Raw genomic sequence first — 16,641 nt, forward strand, 5'->3', positions numbered from 1 at the left:
TCCCTCTTCCCTAACCCTAATTAGGGCTACGTGGCTTTTCTTTCAATGGCTCAAGATCCTGAGCCAGGATTCCTGACTCTTACATATTCTGATGAGGCTCAGAACTTATATTTCTGAAGTTTCCCCCAAAAAAACTGGGAACACTTGAGGTCAGCTGGGAAGAAGACCAGCTTGCATGTCGAAAGTACTTAGCTGTCGAGTTCGATTTGTTCAGTGTCTTGAATGAGCATCATTAGCGCAATAAATGTTTGAAAATCGTCTTCTGTCGAGGGTGCAGCCCGCAACTGGCACGGAGAGATCTTTTTATTAGAATTATGCGAGTTGTTTCAGCTGGACTCTTCGAACTCGAAGCAATTGAGGAAGATGAAGAGCAGATTTTCAGTGAAGAGTAAGAAACGAAAATTATAAAAATTGAGACGCATTTTCTTTTTCAAAATGACCTTTTTCTGAAATTTCTTCGGCCGTAAAATTTCAGCTGAATATCTTTGGGATTTTTATGTTTGTCCTGGTTGACAGATTTTTAAGTCTTGGAGTCAGCGAAGAATCTGTTCAGAACTACTCGTAACACAAGAAAGGACGTTTTACTAGAAACTGGAATTATAAAAACGAGAGATAAATAGTTTATTCAGTGTCGCGGAGCTTCCGTCTCCTCGTAAAATGCTATCTGCTAGTGGCACAACTCGGACAAGAGAGAAACTCTCACGCCGTCGTAGAGCCACGAGATCCAAAAACTCAAAGTTGAAAATAAAATGGAGAGCCTTAGAGATCTCCGGAGAGCGTCTGTTTTTAACAGAATTCCAGAAGTCGACGAAGAGCATGAGAAAGTATCGACAGACAATGAATCCGTTGCTAGCTCGAAGAAATCAAGGACAGGCTCGAAGGAGTATCTTTCTTAAGTCTTCGGAAGTTGCACCCAAGATTGTAGATTTTTTATAAATATGGAACCATCAAGTCGATGTTTAGTGGAGAACTTGGGTAGAACTTCTGTCACAGAAGCAGGGAACGAGAAGATGATCTTGGGAAAGAATGAAGTGTTAGTACTTGTCAGGGTAGCTTAGGAATTACAAGTTTGTTTGTGTTGCAAAAAATAGCGAAGAGGACTGGCATTTGAATAAACACTTTCTTTACTGCAAGTGTCACAATGGCTTTAGGAAGCTTAGCGGAGCGCCCCGAGCCTGAAAATAGAGCTTCCGGGAACAGGAGAAATACAATCACTAGAAGACCTTCAGTGGCTCCTAAGAATCCGAAGAAAATAGGTAAAGAATTTAAAATAAAAAATAGATTTCTAAAGTTTTACAATTATTCAATCCTTATTTTTCGACTAGACAAAAAAAAGTAATATAAAGGACTGCTCAGTACAGTAAAATGACTGTATTGCTCCTTAAAACTAATAAATAGTCGATAACGGAAGTGTTTTTGCTCTTATCATAGCGGAAAATTTGCTCTGCTTGAGTTTGGAGAGCGGCAGTCTTTTTCTGAAATTCGGTGTTTGAGCAGCTCAGCTTTATGATCTTTTGGAAAAAATGTCATTCTCGTGTTTCAGTAACTGTGAAATCTCCAATAGCAGAGTTATGTTAGATATTGTAATTGAAGTGGCACTTTTGATTTTACTCCAGTGCCACTTTGAGACTTTGAATTCGAAAACCAAAGAGGGGAGAACCCGAAACGGAAAGCTTTTTGATTATGACAGAGGAAAATGATGATGTCTTTGATACGTCTTTTTCATTCGATAACAACACTCTTCAGGAGAAAAAGTGTAGGAAAGATTTTCACCTTGATTCTTTTTTATTTTCACAAAAATTGATCTTGGATTGACAGGTTATTTAAGTTGTTCCAGCGGGTTATTTGAGCAGGCGACACTCTGAGCTTCTCGGTATCGCGGACGATAAAGAGATCAGCGCCAAAAAGGTTCAAAACTGGTTTCAGGTAAGGTATATCCTCTTATCCACAACTAAAGGAGAAAATAGGAAATCGGCAACGAAGCGATTCCAGAGAGAGTGACGACAAACAGAGCAAACTGGTTTCAACTTGGCTGGGCACAATCGGACGCTACTGACAATCTTATCCTTCTCAACTCTGATATCTCCAACAAGTACGTTCAAAAGGTCGTTAAAAAATGTAATCCCGGATTTTTGAAAGAAACTTTGCCTGTTTCTTGCAGCAAAAATTCATAGAAGCGAGCGTCTCCAGGGGAAAAAGCGATATATACATTGTTTCCAGCAAGGGGGATTTTTTCAACTTCACAAAAGTCTCCAACAGACAGCCTCTCAGGCGACTGAATTCGCTGCTGCATACGAAACACGAACATTTCCTCGTATTTTCGCAAGAAAGAGAAGCATTTGTAGTCAACTTTCCTGTGCATCTGGTGCAATCGGAATATCCAAAGATTGTCGAGGCCCTGCGAAGGATCGATAGAATCTCGACCGTGAAAGATCTCTCAAACTATATCGAAGCCGAGAAAATCGCCACTAAAAAGCCTCCACCAGTTAGAAAGGGAAGTATACAAGTGATGCCAATGACAAATTCGACCGATGCTCCTGTCAAAACGATGAACAGACTTCAGGCAATGTTGTCAATTGAATAAATATGGCAAAATTATATCGAAAAAGGGTAGAATTTTTGACAACTCTTGACAAGAATAGAAGAAATTCACGGATAACAATTTCTGCATCTTAGAACTCGAATATGTACTTTTAGAAAATATAATCTCTAATAAACACCTTGGAGAAAACCCAGATAGATGGATTTTCATGTTGTTTGAATGATTACACAAGTTTATTAGATTCTAGGTTATTAGATAAATAAAATGAATGCAGATTTGAAAGCTGTTTTTGCAGAGCGGAAGTATATTCTGACAGGGCCGCGTGGAGCGTCTTCTGAAAAGTCGCACATTCCAGATCTGCGGTATCAGAAGAGAGAGCCCTAAAAAACTTGATGATCGAAAACATTGGTTGCTGTACCTAATAAAGTCTTTGTAATCTGGGGCAGCTTTGACAGCAAGAGCGAAGACACCTTTCACGACCCAGCTGTGATGATTTGATAAGGTTACAGAATATGCTTTTTGCAGCGCCTAAAGATTTTATGAGTCCGACGTTTTCAGGACTAAACTGACCGTAGTAAGATTTTTCTCTCCATTGACAATGTTTTCGAGGAAATGCGCGACGAACGAAAGCGCTCGTTTCAGCCACATGATTGCATCTGTAGCCGAGTTTGACACTTTCGTCGTTCCTGTCGATAGCTCGCTTCTGATTATGTCCTGGAGTGTTTCGAAGCTGTTTGCTTCGGAGTCGCACTTTTTCCGGATTTTGGTGATGTTACCATTGATGTCCATTTTTACCGGAGCAAAGGCTTTTGAACCCAGCTTATCGAGAATTGGAAGCAAGTCACCTTAAAAATCACATGCTGATCCGCTACTAATTTGTTCAAGCTACCTGCAGCTGAGAGAAAATGATCAACAGGAACTTCGAGCTCCTCGTTTCTATGAATCATCGAGATTTTGGCGAAGGAATGTTCGATCTCGTTGAAAAACATCTTTTCCACGACCAACGATTCTTCAACTTTCTCTTCGCTCTCTTCCTTGATTTCAGTCTCCACGACAGGAGTTTCAACAGGTAAGTCGTTGACACTGACTGATTCTTTCGATTCAATAGCTGGAGGGTTGAAATCTTCATTTGGAGATTCGAACTCAGGAGTCATCGAATCCTCGCTGACTTGAATGCAATTGCTCGATTTACTCAAATCGAGACTGAGCGTATCGGGTGTTTTCCTCCTTCCGAGAGGTTTGTGACTCGCAGTTTCGGACGTATCTGGCGTGTCAAGCTCGCTGATTGCACCATGAAAGCTGTGCAAGGAACGAGTGTCGTAACACGATGGGGAATCAGAACGATCTCGGAAGGTAAAAGTGACGTTGGAGCTGTTTGTACGACGGTGGGTTTTTAAGTTATCAGTTTTTCTAGGCAAATTGGGGCTCTGGAGTCCAGTCTAAACGTATTTTTAACGAGAGCACGACGAAAATAGCTAGCTTACAGGTAAAGAAGTGGTGCTTGGTGTTCTGCGAAATCCTTTTCGCTCGGATTTAGGCGACATGGGAGGACTGCTGATGCTGTTTTTTGCATCTTCAAAAAGTTTCATAGTATCGTTGAGCGTTTTCAGAAACGTATCGCAAGTGGCAGAGAGCATTTTTGTCTTTTCGTTAAGCGCTTGTGGATCTATCTTTTCATCTTTCTCGACGTCGATAACGAGTGAATCTTGAAGATCGGTAGTCTGCTGCTTGAGGAGATCGCAGAAGAGTTTGAGCTCTGTGGATTTGCGGGTGACCTTTTCGCTTTTGTCACTCCGCTTGATGGTGGATTTGAGACCACCAATTTCGTTGGACTTTTGCTTTGTCGCCGCCAGGGCGATGATCCAAGATTGGCGTTCTTGCTCGTTCTGAGCGCGCACGGAAAAACGCTGCCCATTTCCAATGCTGATGTCGAAGCGTCTCGGATCTACCGGGTCAAGTTGTACATCGGCACCAGAAATTCTAAAGCCAACTAAGTAATTATTCGCTCAAATTGCAGATGTCTTACCGAATGGCGGACTTGGCCCCATTGACGACTTCGTCCTCACTTTGATAGTACGAAAGTATTCCATTTTCGAGCGAAAAGTATCTTGGCTGCCAACCGAGCCAGTAATTTGTCCATTTCTCTAAGATTCCTGCCTTGTCGAGCATCTCATGTTCTATAAACGGCAATTATTTAGCATGATTTTATAGGGCTCGAATATATAAATATATTTCCAGAGGTTCGATTTTGTACAGAACAAAAAAGAAAAAATCACTTCCTCATTTGGCCCTTTTTGTTTCCCTTCTTGAACTTGGCCTTCATTTCTTCCTGGACCTTCTTATCCTTGTTTTTGTTCTTCACATTCGCTTTCGTATAATAATTCTCTCCCTTGGTATCCTTTTCCTTTCTCTCTTTAGCTCTTCGCTCCTTCGCGGTGCCTTCCTTTTGAACCTACAAAAATTTGTTATTTGTGGAAGCGAAAAGAATTGTTTTACCTTTGGCCTAGGGAGTCCCACGCCAGGCAGTGTCTCTTCCTCTTCGTCGTCCTTGAATTTTTCATCGAGTTTTTTCTTTTGCGCGGCGGCTTTTCTCTCCTCTTTGTCAGCCTCGCGAGCGATTTTGCCCAAATCAACAGATTCCTCCATCTTTCTTTTACGAGCGGCATTTCGATTAACAGCGTCTTGCCTTTGTAGAATACCTAAACAATATTTTGTGTAAACTGGAGTAAAGACAGTTCTTTATTACCCATCTTATTTGCTTTTCTCAGCTTGGCAAGTTTGGCCATAATTAGATCTTTTTCCGAAACTGGCCCGCTAGATGATTGAGGGATCTCTTCCTTGTCTTCATGAGCGTCTTCCTCTTCTTCTTCTGCTTCAGATTCGCCCTCATCGGCACCGTACTCTTCTGGGTCGTCCATGTTCTTCTCCTTGATTTCATCAAGTTCCTGTTCCACATTCAATTTTGCCTCGATCTCCTTTCGCTTGTTGGAAATTTCCTCTCGTTGTTTCTTATCTGCCTCGCTTTCTGGCCGCTCTTTTTCTTTGATTTTCTCCTAGGAACGAGCAAATATTTACTGATTTAGGAGCTATAATCCTACCTTTGTGACATAGTTAGGATCTGGTTGAGTCAAGTACGGAATCTTTCCGTATTGCCAGTCTCTGAGGACGGATTTCGCGACAGAATGAACATCCGGTTCGCCTCCCTTGAGCAGTTTACCGCGCTTTCTAGCGATCATTTCGAGGAATTCAATTCCAGTCTCGTCCTTTTCCCAGCCAGTGATTTGATACAACTTGGCCAAGTGAACATGTTCAGCTCTTCGGAGAACCTCGGGAACATGAGAAGGAGGGTCCTCTATATTTTCAACTCGGCAGACGCCCCGGAGAACTAGTTCGGTTTCGTCATGCTGCTGACCGGAGTAGACAACACCAGGGCAATCAATGAGGAATACTTAAGTTGTCGTGAGTGATATTTTTTTGTGGAGATTTCTTACCTCGCTTTGTGAGTGCAACGAACTGCCAGACTTTGGTCTCACCAGGAATAGGTGCAACGTTACAGACCTATAGAAAAGATAAACGTAGATAGATAGAGTAGAAAGTCGATTCTCAAACACAAATGAGGCACTTACCTTCTTTTTCTTCATGGTGTTGATAACAGATGACTTTCCAACGTTTGGATAGCCGATGAAACCAACGGAGATAGATTTTTTGTCCTTGTGAAGAAGAGCAAACTGTCTGAGAAGCGAAATCAACGCACCCTTGCCGAAGGGATTTGTAATAGACGAGTGGAAGGCTAGATTATGATTAGATTCCATCAAATTCTGAAAAAAAAATCTACCTAAAGTTGGTCTTTCTTTGGTCAAAAGCTGAACCCATTTTCTCGTGACAGCGATAGGCTGCAGGTCGACTTTGTTGAGTAAAAAGACGAGATGCTTATGTGGCTTTTCCTTTTCGAGATATCTTTCGATGTGGTGACATCTGGTGCCTTGTGGATCTCGAGCATCAAGCACTTGAATGATGACATCTGAAGAGTCGAGGACTCGATACAACTCGCCCCAAATACGCTTGGACTGACCAGCGTTCAACAATGGATTTCTTAACGAATCATGACTTCTGTTTTCAAGTTTTTTTTTACCTCTGATGGTCGAATGTTCCGTCACTTTCTCGAACAAGATCTTGATCTCCTTCCATATCGTAGTTTTCTTCCTTTTCTGTGACTTTCTCGACAACTTGTTCCAAGCTTTCAAAACTCAAGTTGGGTCGTTTTCTCCGCCTGTTCTTTGAGAAAACCTCACTAAAGAACGGTTTAAACTGAATTTAAACTGACTCCTTTAGGTACCTGTAAGGCTCTGTGTCCAAAATATGGACTTTCTCCTTTCCCGCCATAGGTTTTGCATCCAACAAAGACAGTGGAAGCTTTGAAGTGCGCAGCACAACCTTGAAGGGATCTTTGACCGCGTTTCCAAGCTCTTTTTGGAACTTTTGGAGCGCTTCTTGTCCGATGACGCGAGTGTTGCCGAACCATTTTCTGTTCGGCTCAACTCGAGCGACTGCACCGGATTTTAGCTGGCTCTGGAACTCTGCGGGTTTTACAATTTTGCCGTCCCGATTTCGAATTGCTCGTCCACCAGATTTGTACATGTTCAGTCGGTTGATGGTGCCTCGAGATCGCATTGAAGCATTTTTAACCGCTCGATCGGGATTCGAAGAGCCTTGGCCCTTCTTGATCCCCTCGATTCTTTTCTTGACACGAGCCATTCTGATTTGATGGAAGGATGCAATTAGCCTGGGTCTCAGACCCAGGATTCATTTCAAAAGTGACGCCTGGGTCTCAGACCCAGGATACCCCCTCAGAAGTGACGCCTGGGTCCAAAACTTAGGAAATGAGCGTTATTAGAAGAAAAAAACAATTTCCTCCTATAAATGATTGATAAGCAGTCTAGTATCTAATAATAATTAAGGTTAGTGTTAGGGGGCACCTGCAAAAATGACGGAACAAACTCACATGAGGGGGATAGGCTAGGGTTAGTTAGGGTTACTGAAGGTAACCCTAAGTAACCCTAGACTAGACCCCGGCTTTTTAGGACCTAAGGGGCGGAGCCCCGTGGTAAGGGGCAAATAGATCTGAGAATTTTCAGAGAATCAATCGAAGAAGTCTGCCTAAAATGCCCATTTTTAAATAAATCCTTGGAATTGGACCCAGGCGTCACTTCTGAGGGGTATCCTGGGTCTGAGACCCAGGCTAATTGTATACTTCCGATTTGATAGAATGCGAATAACGATAAATATTAAAGTATGGATCTGGCAGTCATGTGAGATATTTAAAGATAGCAATTTTGTTGGTAAAGTATGAATTAACGGGGCTGTTAATGACAAGTGGTAGTTGGTGCGTAATGATTTTGAAAATAATTTTTCTAAGTTCAGTAAGTTGGAAAATAATGGAAAACAGAAAATTGAGATGGAATTTTGTGAAAGAGCTTTAGTCGGAGTCGTCAGCGTGAAGATCCTTCGATCGGCGGGACAAGCGGCGGCGGGGAAGAGTTGCAGAAGTATGAAAGGAAGGATCTGAAGTTTTTGAATAATTTTTGATTTCGTTTGGTTTTTATCTGGTACCTCTCGAATTCGAATCATCATCGAATGCGTTGAAGGTGTCCCTAGACTCCTCATCGTCAGTGATTTTGCTCGAGGAAGTCGCTGAGGACTTTCTTGATCCTTTTGGCTCATCTTCGCTTTCACTAGAAAAAGAGTTAAGTGCCCTTTCTGTGAGAGAGAAATTTACCTTGTAGCTTTCCTTGTTTTCCGCTTCTTTGTATTCCAATCGTAATCCCTCGTCCGCCGTTTTCTCTTTTTCTTGTTGATTTTCGGCGTCTGATCCGGGTTGCTCGATTGGGCAGATTCCTCTGCTTTCAATTGCTCCAATACTGACTTTTTCTTGTCCTCTTGATCATCGTCTTTTTCTTGCTCTTCCGGAACATCGCTTAATTCTTTCTTCTCCTCATCCTCTGAATTTTCTTCTTCTATGACGGAAATTCCTAGAGGGGTCCATTTCAACGCTTCGTCGCACAATCGAGGCCTATTGGATTTGGCTTCTTTAGCTTTGTGCTCGTCGATGAGATCTTGTCGCGAGTGAATTTTCCATTTCCTCGTCTTTGGATCACGCTCAAGCATGCCCAGCCGCTGGAGAGTTGATGCAATATCGTGTGGACTCATTCCGGTTGAGTCTGCAATCGTAACGACCGAGAGGGTTGAGGAGTCAAAGTTTGACATGTATTCTAGCACAACGGATTTCCAGTACGCGTGGTAACTCACTCGCCCCAGGTCGGAAAGCGGCTTCTCGGGAGAACCATGCTGTCCTTCTTTTCTGGAGAGAAGATAAGAAAAGTCAATCAGAAACCTGCCATATCCAGATCGCTGGTATTGTGGAAGAGTCATGATGCAGGAAACATTATACCTCTGCTGACAGGCCTTTTCCTTTGAGAAATAACCAACAAGATGACATCCAGTTTCATCGTTCTTCGTCAACACGTAAAACAGAAAAGGTTCAACATCGTAGTAAAGCGTTTTGTGGTCGAGAAAGAGCTTGACAAGGAGACACAAGTTCTGGCAATAAAACTTAGCGGCATTCCCGTCTACTTCGAAAACTGAGAGACCTTCGTGTCTGTAAATTTCTTTCCCCGGTGGGTGGAATTCTTTGCACTGCGTGCGATGCCGCTCGGCTACTTTTTTACTCTTCATATATTTCAAGCAGAACTCGCATAGATACAGTTTATTTAACCTCGCATATTCGACTGGGTACGGACTTGAATACCACGTGACAATATCATACTGCGCAAACTGAATTCTCGCGGGGCATCGTTTCGTCAGTAAATCTTCCTCGGCCACCATTTCGCCCATTTGAGCCATTGCTTGACATCGTACTTGTCGGTAGAGTCGCTGATCCGCAGCGGTAATCATTGGTCTGTAAGGACGTTCTTGAGGATCTAAGGCTGCTTTTCGCTGTTTTTGTTCTTTCACGTGACCTTGAGCTGTTCTCGTTTTTCTTCCTTCCGGGCTCGGAGTAAAGTATTTGCTCATTGCGTCGTGGAGGCCCTTTTCTACACCTTTTGGCTCTTCTGTCGTCTCTGAAATCACCTCAGATTTGATCATCGAAGGTCTTCGGACGCTATGAGTACTCTTGGCGAACTTTTTCGGCTTGAAATCCTTGTGCTCCGAGCAGTTGAGATATTTCATCTTTTTGCTGGGCCCGACTTTTTCGCATTTCCAATGAGCTGCTGCATCACATTGCGAGCAAACCGACCCACTGTACGGGCCTGTTTCGCCTTCAACCGGGTCGTTACAGATTCTACAAAGTTTACATTCGTCGCAATCCCAAGAATTTTTGTAGCACCAGCTAGCGCATTCTGGCGTCATACGGATGCATGAAGGATGGAAAGAGCTGCCACAGGATCGGCAGGAAATCAGATACTCCATCTTTGCTTTTAGGTTGTATCGAGCGGTGCCGTAGCAATTGAGGCAAATTGGCATTGGTGGAGCTGCTTTAGTTTGGGATCGAAAGAACGTTTATTATTGAAATAGATGGTTAAAACTTAAACTTGTCTCCATCCCGACCTTGAGAGTTCTCTTCACTCTCCTCTTCATCTTCAGAATCATCGCTTCCGAGCTCGATCCTGTGAAACTTGTTGGAATCATGGCTCGTTCTTACAAGCAAATTCGCAGTAACTCCCCTCCCGATCGCCAGCCTCAATTGGCTCTTGAATTCACCGAGTTCGACTCCCTCGAGCCAGAAATTCTGTTGAATGTACTTGTCAATAGCACTGATGGTTGTTCCGTGCTGGTTTTCCTCTTTCATTCGTCGGATGATATTGCGCAGGAGTTTGATGTAGCAGCGGAAGTGGATGACGTCTGGATCGGTCGTGTCCCAATTCCGTTTACTTAGAAGGGTGATTTCGGGCTTTTTCTCAGCGACAGATTTTTGAGGAGAGCGAGGTAGCGTTTTTGGATCGCCTTGGCGTTCGATGAAGTACTCAACTAAACACAATGATAGAATAGATAAGCACGTATGATAGTTTACCATTGGCAGGATCGATTTTTGGAATAACTTGATCGTCGTCGAACCTGGAGTCCACAAAGATTTGAACATCTTCATCACTGAATTTTCCATTTAGTAAAAAGAAAGATTTTTATTTATCGTAAAATTGGATCTTAATCAGCAATGATAGATTTGTGACAGCTGGGTATCTCTAGTCAATAGTCCCATGCTGAGCACGCACGCCTGAGAATATAGCGCCCTCATTTGGATCATGGTACAGATATATACGCTAGTCACTAAATTTCACCAATCCATTATATTAGAACGATGAATTAAAAGGAGTAAAATGTAAACGGCACATCCATCATTAGTTACTGTTGTTGTTGGACTCTTTCTTACTAATAATACTGATAATAAACTGAAAAATACAACTCACATTGAAGCATCTGAGTCCTCTCCCTCTGATGAATCTTGTCCATTTTCCTCTTTATACTCCTGCTTTTTCGGCGTTACTTTCACCCACTCAGTTATAGACCGATTTTTGCTATTATCCGCCAAAGATTGCTTTTTCGCAGGTCGTCCTTTTTTCTTTGGCGTTTTCAGCTGCACGGACCCGGCCGAGTCCGATGACGATTTTCTCCCGTCGTCTTTCTTTGGGAAAAATGTAAAATTACCGCGTTTCTCTTCTCCCTCGATAATATCGGCGTCCCACATGGATTCTAGTCTGATTTTGAACTCATCCTTCGTCATATCTTCGAGTTCATCTTTCAGTGAAATGTACAGTCTTTCTGTCGTCGCTTTCTTTAGTTTTCTAAGCGCTTTTTGCACCTAATGTACCGTTAAAATCAAATTTGAAAAGAACTTTTTACCTGTTCTCCAAAAATATCGTCAGGTATTAGTGATGTTCTACGAGGCCTACTTTTACCCATTCTAAGATAGAGAAAAAATAGCTTTTGTTGGAATCTGGTTATTTATTTTTGAAGCAAGAATAAGAACTGGACAGGTTATTTCTTAGAAGCAAATTTGTTCTTTACTCCTCGCCAAGCAGCACCAAATAGTCCGACATCATCATCTTTCAAATGGGTTGAAAATTGAAAGCAAATAGGTATATTTTGACGAGATATCTTGCTAGGCATCCAATAATGTTCAACCAATTCCTATAACTTCTTTCCCATATCTTCTATTGAAATCAAGATTTTGATATTGTCTCTCCGGCCCTCTGAAACCATCCTTTCCTAAATCCGTTCGAATTTGTGAAACGCCGCCAAAAGCTCTTTGTTTGTATCCCTTATCAATATTATTTTCGATAATGCTGTCCCCAAATCTGAGCCGATCAGGGTCCCATTCGTTCGCAGTCGGATTACTGAACCAGTTCGTGCTTGGGCGCTCTTGTCGTTTTTCCCGCTCTTCTTGACGCTCTTGTTCCATTTTTTGTTTCGTTTCAAACTGCTGATGCTCTTCCCAGTTCATGATTTTATCGTAAGCGGCTTGCAGGTTTTGGAATTCTTGCGCTTTGACTGGATCGTCGGGGAAAATGTCTGGATGGCACTTCATGCATTTTCGCAGGTACTCGGTGTGGATTTGTTTCTTGGACATATTTCGCGAAACACCAAGGATTTTAAACGGATCAGTGGCATAACGCCGAATGCTGATTTTTAAACCGCCGTTTCGGATTATCCGATTCATGAACGATTTTACTTTTTCTAAAAGCAAAAACATCAGCTTCGTGCTGCTTTTCAATATTGCACTTTATTCTTCTATAGAAAAGGGATCAGCAAATATCCGGCTCTCCAATTTGATCTAAGGTTCTCAGTTTCTTCAACCCTTCGGTCGTCTTTGTAAAGAAACCTTCTGCGGAGCCGTGTAAAGAATTCGAAAACAGTGAAAAAACATTATGAAGAAGGTCTGATTCAATTTGTGAGCTGACAAGAGGATTGCTTGTTACAATCGTTTCGAATGACACTAGTTTCTTCGCCAAATGCTTGTCTACTTCTATCGCTAGTTGCTCGCAAGTTTGGCGGCTCTTTTCAGGAAGAAGATTTGTTTCCAGGAGTTGAAGATGAATCTTATCAAAAGTGAGATGACAGTAATAGGCGATTTCTACCTGTATTTTGGACAAAGATGGCAGCAACGACGATGAAACTTGCTCCAGTTCCTTTATATGCGCCAATTTTCCCGCGTTATACGCATACAGCGCGTCACTACAGTAATAATAAGCTACAGTAATAAATCAAAGGAAATTAAAACTATTGATTTACTTCCAACTACCTGATGTCTTGATATGCGTTGTTGACGATTTGCTTCGTCAGGGCCGTTTCAAACGCAAGAACATTCGCAATCACTTGATCATATTTTTCCTGAATAGAAACATTGATTACAATTGATAAATTTGAATATTAATCTACCTGAAAGCGTGGGCTATCCCTCAACGGCTGAGCATAGGGTCGATCTTCTTCCCATACGATTAGACTCGTCCGAATGCAGCTAATCGTGTTCACAATCGCGCAGACTTTATCCAACGAAATCGACCCCACATCAGAGAGCTGAATCAAACCAAGCCGGAACTCGTCGATAATTTCAAGCTCTGTCGCACTCGTTTTTTATATTGCTACTGTTGTAAATTTCGATTCCTGATTGATAAGAATCGGAAAGGAGCGAAATACAAAAGGTATGATTTTCCGCCTGGCTGTTTAGTAGGGGCATTTCGTGGGGCGCTATTTTACGAGCTTAGATACCAAGTCATATAAGAATCCGCTCAATACCAACACCGCCGCATAAAACAAAAGAAAGCCAAATAGAGAGTAAAGACTCGATCAGCTCGAAAACAAATCCAACTAAATCTCAATCTACGCTTATCGATTTATATCTCAGATAAAAAAAAACGAGGAGTAATCAAGAGAGAACATGGAACAGCACGCTGTCAATCCCTACATGCTCGCCTTCATCGTCGGAGTCCTCGTCTACGTTTACGCTGATATTATCGAGCAGTTCTTGGCGACTTTTGGACTTTAGATATTAATTCATAAAATGACCTTTCTCTTGAATTGAAATTTTCTGCAAAGCTTGTGTACCCAATTTAAAACTGAATAGTACATAGAAAATATATAAAATGACTTTTCTTAATTAAATTTTTCAAGATAAGATGTTGAACCTATTAAATTACAAATTATTTAATATCTTATATAACTTATATAATATAGGGCCACACTTGAGAAGTATCTTCTTCCTGTGAACCTCGCCAGTTTTTGTATACCCAGTTTATAAATAATTATCGGGTGGTTATCGTTTTGCCAGACCCGCGTTGTTTATTAAACCAAGAAATTCTTAACTTTACTTTCTCATCTGTACACTATTTACTATTTAACATTGTCTATGTTTATGCCTAATAAAACTGAATGAAATTATGTAAAATAAATAAAATAAAAATCAATTATAAAATGAAATGTAACCCTTTAAAGTTAGTATTTCGAGACCTATTTGCACCAAACAGAACGAACAATTCAACAATTTCTTTAAAAATGACTTTGCCTCTGATAATAAAAAGTAAATCGTAAAATGAAACGCTAGCACTTCAACCTAATTGAAGATGGAAAAGCGCTAGAAATAAACGATTTCCTTGAAAATAAAACTTTGTCCGGGTTTTCTGAGACAAGCACTGGCATCGTCGATTAGTTAATTGCAGGATATCAAAGAATTGCATCGCTACTTCTTCTGATTTGATCGGAAACTCTCCACTGATAATTTCCTCTAGCATTTTTCTGGACGACACTAGCTCCAAGCCAACCCATCTAAAAGAAAGTCAACTTTCGTAAACCGTCAAAAATGTTCTTTCGTTACCTCGCCGCAATATCGTCATGCTCCAGAATCGCAAGAGGCCTGTGCATTTCTGCGATAGTAGGTTCAAACAGCTGTAACTCAGCGTCATTCGAAATGATTTCATCGATGATATGACTGAAAACTTCATCATCAAGCTCTAATTCAAAATCGTCTTCGACTTTTCGCGCTGCAATTCTCAACAGCTCTGCAACGAATTCAATCGAGGCCGAGAACTCGTCAAAAATTTCTTCCGCAATCGTCGTGATGAAGTTTTGATACTCGTTGATCCACTTGTAAATAATAGAAAGAAAGTATTCCGGTTTCGCTGGGTCGTTTAATTTTGAGTTTGCGGAGTAGAAGAAGATTGAAAATTTCTTCCTGAGCGGCGCGACGAGTGCTACAATCGCTGCTTTTTGACCCGAAGCGAGATGCTTCGGCAGGTTGAGATCATCCAACCGGCACAGCTGATTTTTAAGAGCCTTTGTGTCGGCCTTTGTGTACTTGTTTTCTTTCAATTTATCCGGGAATCCTAATTTGGCGAGTTCAACAGCTACAGCTTGTTCGAGCGGCTCTGTTAGCGCTCGCTGCCAAGTTCGGCAGTATTCATCGACGTAGTCTTTGACCCCTGATGCTTCAGTCGCTGAAATGCTGGAACACAGTTTTCTCAGCTTTGAGTAGTGTTCCGTCGCTTTTGAAAAGTTTTCGGAGGAGTCCTTGATGTCGGAGGAAATCTGCTCCAGCTCGTTGAAGAGTATCTTTTGAGGGATGGAAAATGCATTTTTGTGGAAAAATAGGTCGGAAAATGAGGTTTAGTATAAAAAATACGGTTTGATTTTATTCAGTAAAAATGTTTCTACAGTTGGGGGCCAAGATTGAAAATGCGCACATAATTGTAAAACGATTCGCAGGAGCCTTCAAATCGACAGAGTCCGTAGCCTTTTCTCTTGGCATTCGTGTAATCGTGTTGAATGTAGTCGTACATGGCCGCTGCTGTCCGATTGTGACGCACCCAGATCGCCGGCTCGATTTCGAATTGGGTTGAATTTGAATCGCCGATTTTGACATTTTCTGTTCCGTAAAGATGCACGGCGCAGGTTGAAAGAGAATCGCTGATGTCAGAGTGATAGATCATTTGAAGCTCTAACTCGTCGCAATAGTGGATTACTTCTTCGACAGAACTAGAATTATTGGATATAGAAAGCTTCAAAGGTTACTCTTGTTTACCTTATCGTTGTATTTTTGCCGGCTGGAACGCGGACAGCTGATCTCAGGCCCATGAATTGCTCGCCAAAATACTCGCAGCAGGGAAGAGTTTCTTTTATGTGCTCCATTTGCATTCTACTCTGCACACTTCTTTCTTCTTCCCAGACGATTGCAAAAAGAACGAAGCACAAGACAACGAGGGAGAGAAAGAATCCAGTGTTGATGGATTGGCGGGTGAGGGAAAGAAGAGACGCTCGAGACTGGGATTCTTCCACTTGAAATTCTGCGATTCGAGTTAATTGATGAAGATAACGCTGGTTTCTACCTGCCATGCGTTGAGCATGAGTTTGAAGTCTCTCTTCAATGTTTTGTTGTTCTAGGTCGATATCTTCTTGAGTTACCCTATCCGGAAAGAGCTTATCAAGGAATTTTCAATGTAATAAATTGTTATAAACAAGAAATAAGGGCAAAAATTTAAATTCCTTTTCCTCAGCATAAGTCGGCGGAATGTCCATCGTCGCGGGTTTATTTATTCCAAGGACCATTTTCCTTAGTTTATATAATTTTTAGCTTGATCCCCTGTTATCAACTGGCTGATCAAAAACCCTCTTCGTAAACACGAGAGAAACCGATCTAGAAACCCTGATCGTACTCGATCGATCGATTGAAAAAAAAAACTGTGGACTCAGAGTAAACCAACGCGTCAATTTCCATCCCTGACATGAATTAACAGCGCTTTATGTGAAGATTCGAGCTCGACGAGTTGAGAATTCTCGCTTTCCCTCGTCTTTTCTGACAATTCAGAGGACTTCTCAGCTAACTCTTTTGCCTCATTTGTGAACTCGCTAATTTGATCATTCAACTTGTTAATTTCCTCCTCCGTCTGCTGAATATTTTTCTCTATTTTCTAATTATGCCTGTTCCGAGCTTCGCGGCTTACCCAAACTGGCTACTGGATCGCTTTCGAATCCGAACTGATCAAGAATTTCACACACGAGCTCGACATTTGTCATTTTCGTTCTGATAGGGAAAATATAGGAGGTTTTCTTTTAGG

The 16,641-nt window shown here is 41.7% G+C and overlaps 6 protein-coding genes across 6 annotated transcripts; 1 reads left to right on the forward strand and 5 right to left on the reverse strand.

Moving 5' to 3' along the window:
- Positions 1-1,017: 1,017 nt before the first annotated feature.
- LOC145704440 (uncharacterized) lies at positions 1,018-2,677 on the forward strand. Its single transcript, XM_081781898.1, has 4 exons — positions 1,018-1,256; positions 1,829-1,926; positions 1,968-2,092; positions 2,140-2,677. The coding sequence occupies exons 1-4, from the start codon at positions 1,142-1,144 to the stop codon at positions 2,582-2,584; spliced, it is 783 nt and encodes a 260-aa protein (XP_081638024.1). The 5' UTR covers positions 1,018-1,141; the 3' UTR covers positions 2,585-2,677.
- A 76-nt stretch (positions 2,678-2,753) lies between these two features.
- On the reverse strand, positions 2,754-4,738 carry LOC145703616 (pleckstrin homology domain-containing family A member 8-like). Its single transcript, XM_081780997.1, has 6 exons — positions 4,569-4,738; positions 4,027-4,522; positions 3,432-3,981; positions 3,113-3,387; positions 2,961-3,070; positions 2,754-2,922 (listed from the first exon to the last, which is right to left on the reverse strand). Exons 1-6 carry the CDS (start codon positions 4,709-4,711, stop codon positions 2,766-2,768), a joined length of 1,731 nt encoding a protein of 576 aa, XP_081637123.1. The 5' UTR covers positions 4,712-4,738; the 3' UTR covers positions 2,754-2,765.
- A 7-nt stretch (positions 4,739-4,745) lies between these two features.
- Positions 4,746-7,322, reverse strand: LOC145703614 (uncharacterized). Its single transcript, XM_081780995.1, has 9 exons — positions 6,879-7,322; positions 6,675-6,833; positions 6,378-6,634; positions 6,169-6,332; positions 6,034-6,100; positions 5,641-5,990; positions 5,289-5,595; positions 5,039-5,241; positions 4,746-4,994 (listed from the first exon to the last, which is right to left on the reverse strand). Exons 1-9 carry the CDS (start codon positions 7,295-7,297, stop codon positions 4,815-4,817), a joined length of 2,106 nt encoding a protein of 701 aa, XP_081637121.1. The 5' UTR covers positions 7,298-7,322; the 3' UTR covers positions 4,746-4,814.
- Positions 7,323-7,443: 121 nt separating this feature from the next.
- Positions 7,444-11,517, reverse strand: LOC145703111 (histone acetyltransferase KAT6B-like). Its single transcript, XM_081780423.1, has 7 exons — positions 11,438-11,517; positions 11,005-11,396; positions 10,611-10,687; positions 10,148-10,567; positions 8,319-10,074; positions 8,153-8,274; positions 7,444-8,104 (listed from the first exon to the last, which is right to left on the reverse strand). Exons 1-7 carry the CDS (start codon positions 11,495-11,497, stop codon positions 8,019-8,021), a joined length of 2,913 nt encoding a protein of 970 aa, XP_081636549.1. The 5' UTR covers positions 11,498-11,517; the 3' UTR covers positions 7,444-8,018.
- A 214-nt stretch (positions 11,518-11,731) lies between these two features.
- On the reverse strand, positions 11,732-16,608 carry LOC145703467 (RAD50-interacting protein 1-like). Its single transcript, XM_081780827.1, has 8 exons — positions 16,528-16,608; positions 16,309-16,487; positions 14,406-15,139; positions 14,184-14,356; positions 12,974-13,152; positions 12,837-12,925; positions 12,673-12,769; positions 11,732-12,633 (listed from the first exon to the last, which is right to left on the reverse strand). Exons 1-8 carry the CDS (start codon positions 16,598-16,600, stop codon positions 12,340-12,342), a joined length of 1,818 nt encoding a protein of 605 aa, XP_081636953.1. The 5' UTR covers positions 16,601-16,608; the 3' UTR covers positions 11,732-12,339.
- On the reverse strand, positions 15,204-16,004 carry LOC145704482 (uncharacterized). The gene is made up of 3 exons (XM_081781934.1): positions 15,913-16,004; positions 15,609-15,870; positions 15,204-15,562 (listed from the first exon to the last, which is right to left on the reverse strand). Exons 1-3 carry the CDS (start codon positions 15,917-15,919, stop codon positions 15,238-15,240), a joined length of 594 nt encoding a protein of 197 aa, XP_081638060.1. The 5' UTR covers positions 15,920-16,004; the 3' UTR covers positions 15,204-15,237.
- Positions 16,609-16,641: the final 33 nt, after the last annotated feature.

This window comes from Oikopleura dioica, chromosome PAR (genome assembly GCF_907165135.1).
Source record: "Oikopleura dioica chromosome PAR, OKI2018_I68_1.0, whole genome shotgun sequence".
Taxonomy (NCBI): Eukaryota; Metazoa; Chordata; class Appendicularia; order Copelata; family Oikopleuridae; genus Oikopleura; species Oikopleura dioica.

Bases quoted from the DNA above. Each gene is read 5' to 3' on its own strand.
- LOC145704482 (XM_081781934.1), bottom strand. The intron at 15,563-15,608 runs GTAAACAAGAGT...CAATAATTCTAG, and splicing joins GGCAAAAATACAACGATAAG to TTCTGTCGAAGAAGTAATCC.
- LOC145704440 (XM_081781898.1), top strand. From the start codon at position 1,142: ATGGCTTTAGGAAGCTTAGCGGAGCGCCCCGAGCCTGAAAATAGAGCT. The intron at 1,257-1,828 runs GTAAAGAATTTA...AGGTTATTTAAG, and splicing joins TAAGAATCCGAAGAAAATAG to TTGTTCCAGCGGGTTATTTG. The intron at 1,927-1,967 runs GTAAGGTATATC...AGGAGAAAATAG, and splicing joins AGGTTCAAAACTGGTTTCAG to GAAATCGGCAACGAAGCGAT.
- LOC145703467 (XM_081780827.1), bottom strand. From the start codon at position 16,600: ATGACAAATGTCGAGCTCGTGTGTGAAATTCTTGATCAGTTCGGATTC. The intron at 16,488-16,527 runs GTAAGCCGCGAA...ATTAGAAAATAG, and splicing joins CGATCCAGTAGCCAGTTTGG to AGAAAAATATTCAGCAGACG. The intron at 12,634-12,672 runs GTAGAAATCGCC...ACTTTTGATAAG, and splicing joins CATCTTTGTCCAAAATACAG to ATTCATCTTCAACTCCTGGA.
- LOC145703111 (XM_081780423.1), bottom strand. From the start codon at position 11,497: ATGGGTAAAAGTAGGCCTCGTAGAACATCACTAATACCTGACGATATT. The intron at 10,688-11,004 runs GTGAGTTGTATT...TGGAAAATTCAG, and splicing joins GAGGACTCAGATGCTTCAAT to TGATGAAGATGTTCAAATCT. The intron at 8,275-8,318 runs GTAAATTTCTCT...CTCTTTTTCTAG, and splicing joins AAAACAAGGAAAGCTACAAG to TGAAAGCGAAGATGAGCCAA.
- LOC145703614 (XM_081780995.1), bottom strand. From the start codon at position 7,297: ATGGCTCGTGTCAAGAAAAGAATCGAGGGGATCAAGAAGGGCCAAGGC. The intron at 6,635-6,674 runs GTAAAAAAAAAC...TGATTCGTTAAG, and splicing joins GGAACATTCGACCATCAGAG to AAATCCATTGTTGAACGCTG. The intron at 5,991-6,033 runs GTAAGAAATCTC...CGACAACTTAAG, and splicing joins CGTTGCACTCACAAAGCGAG to TATTCCTCATTGATTGCCCT.
- LOC145703616 (XM_081780997.1), bottom strand. From the start codon at position 4,711: ATGCTCGACAAGGCAGGAATCTTAGAGAAATGGACAAATTACTGGCTC. The intron at 3,388-3,431 runs GTAGCTTGAACA...GTGATTTTTAAG, and splicing joins TCATTTTCTCTCAGCTGCAG to GTGACTTGCTTCCAATTCTC. The intron at 2,923-2,960 runs GTACAGCAACCA...CAAGTTTTTTAG, and splicing joins GATTACAAAGACTTTATTAG to GGCTCTCTCTTCTGATACCG.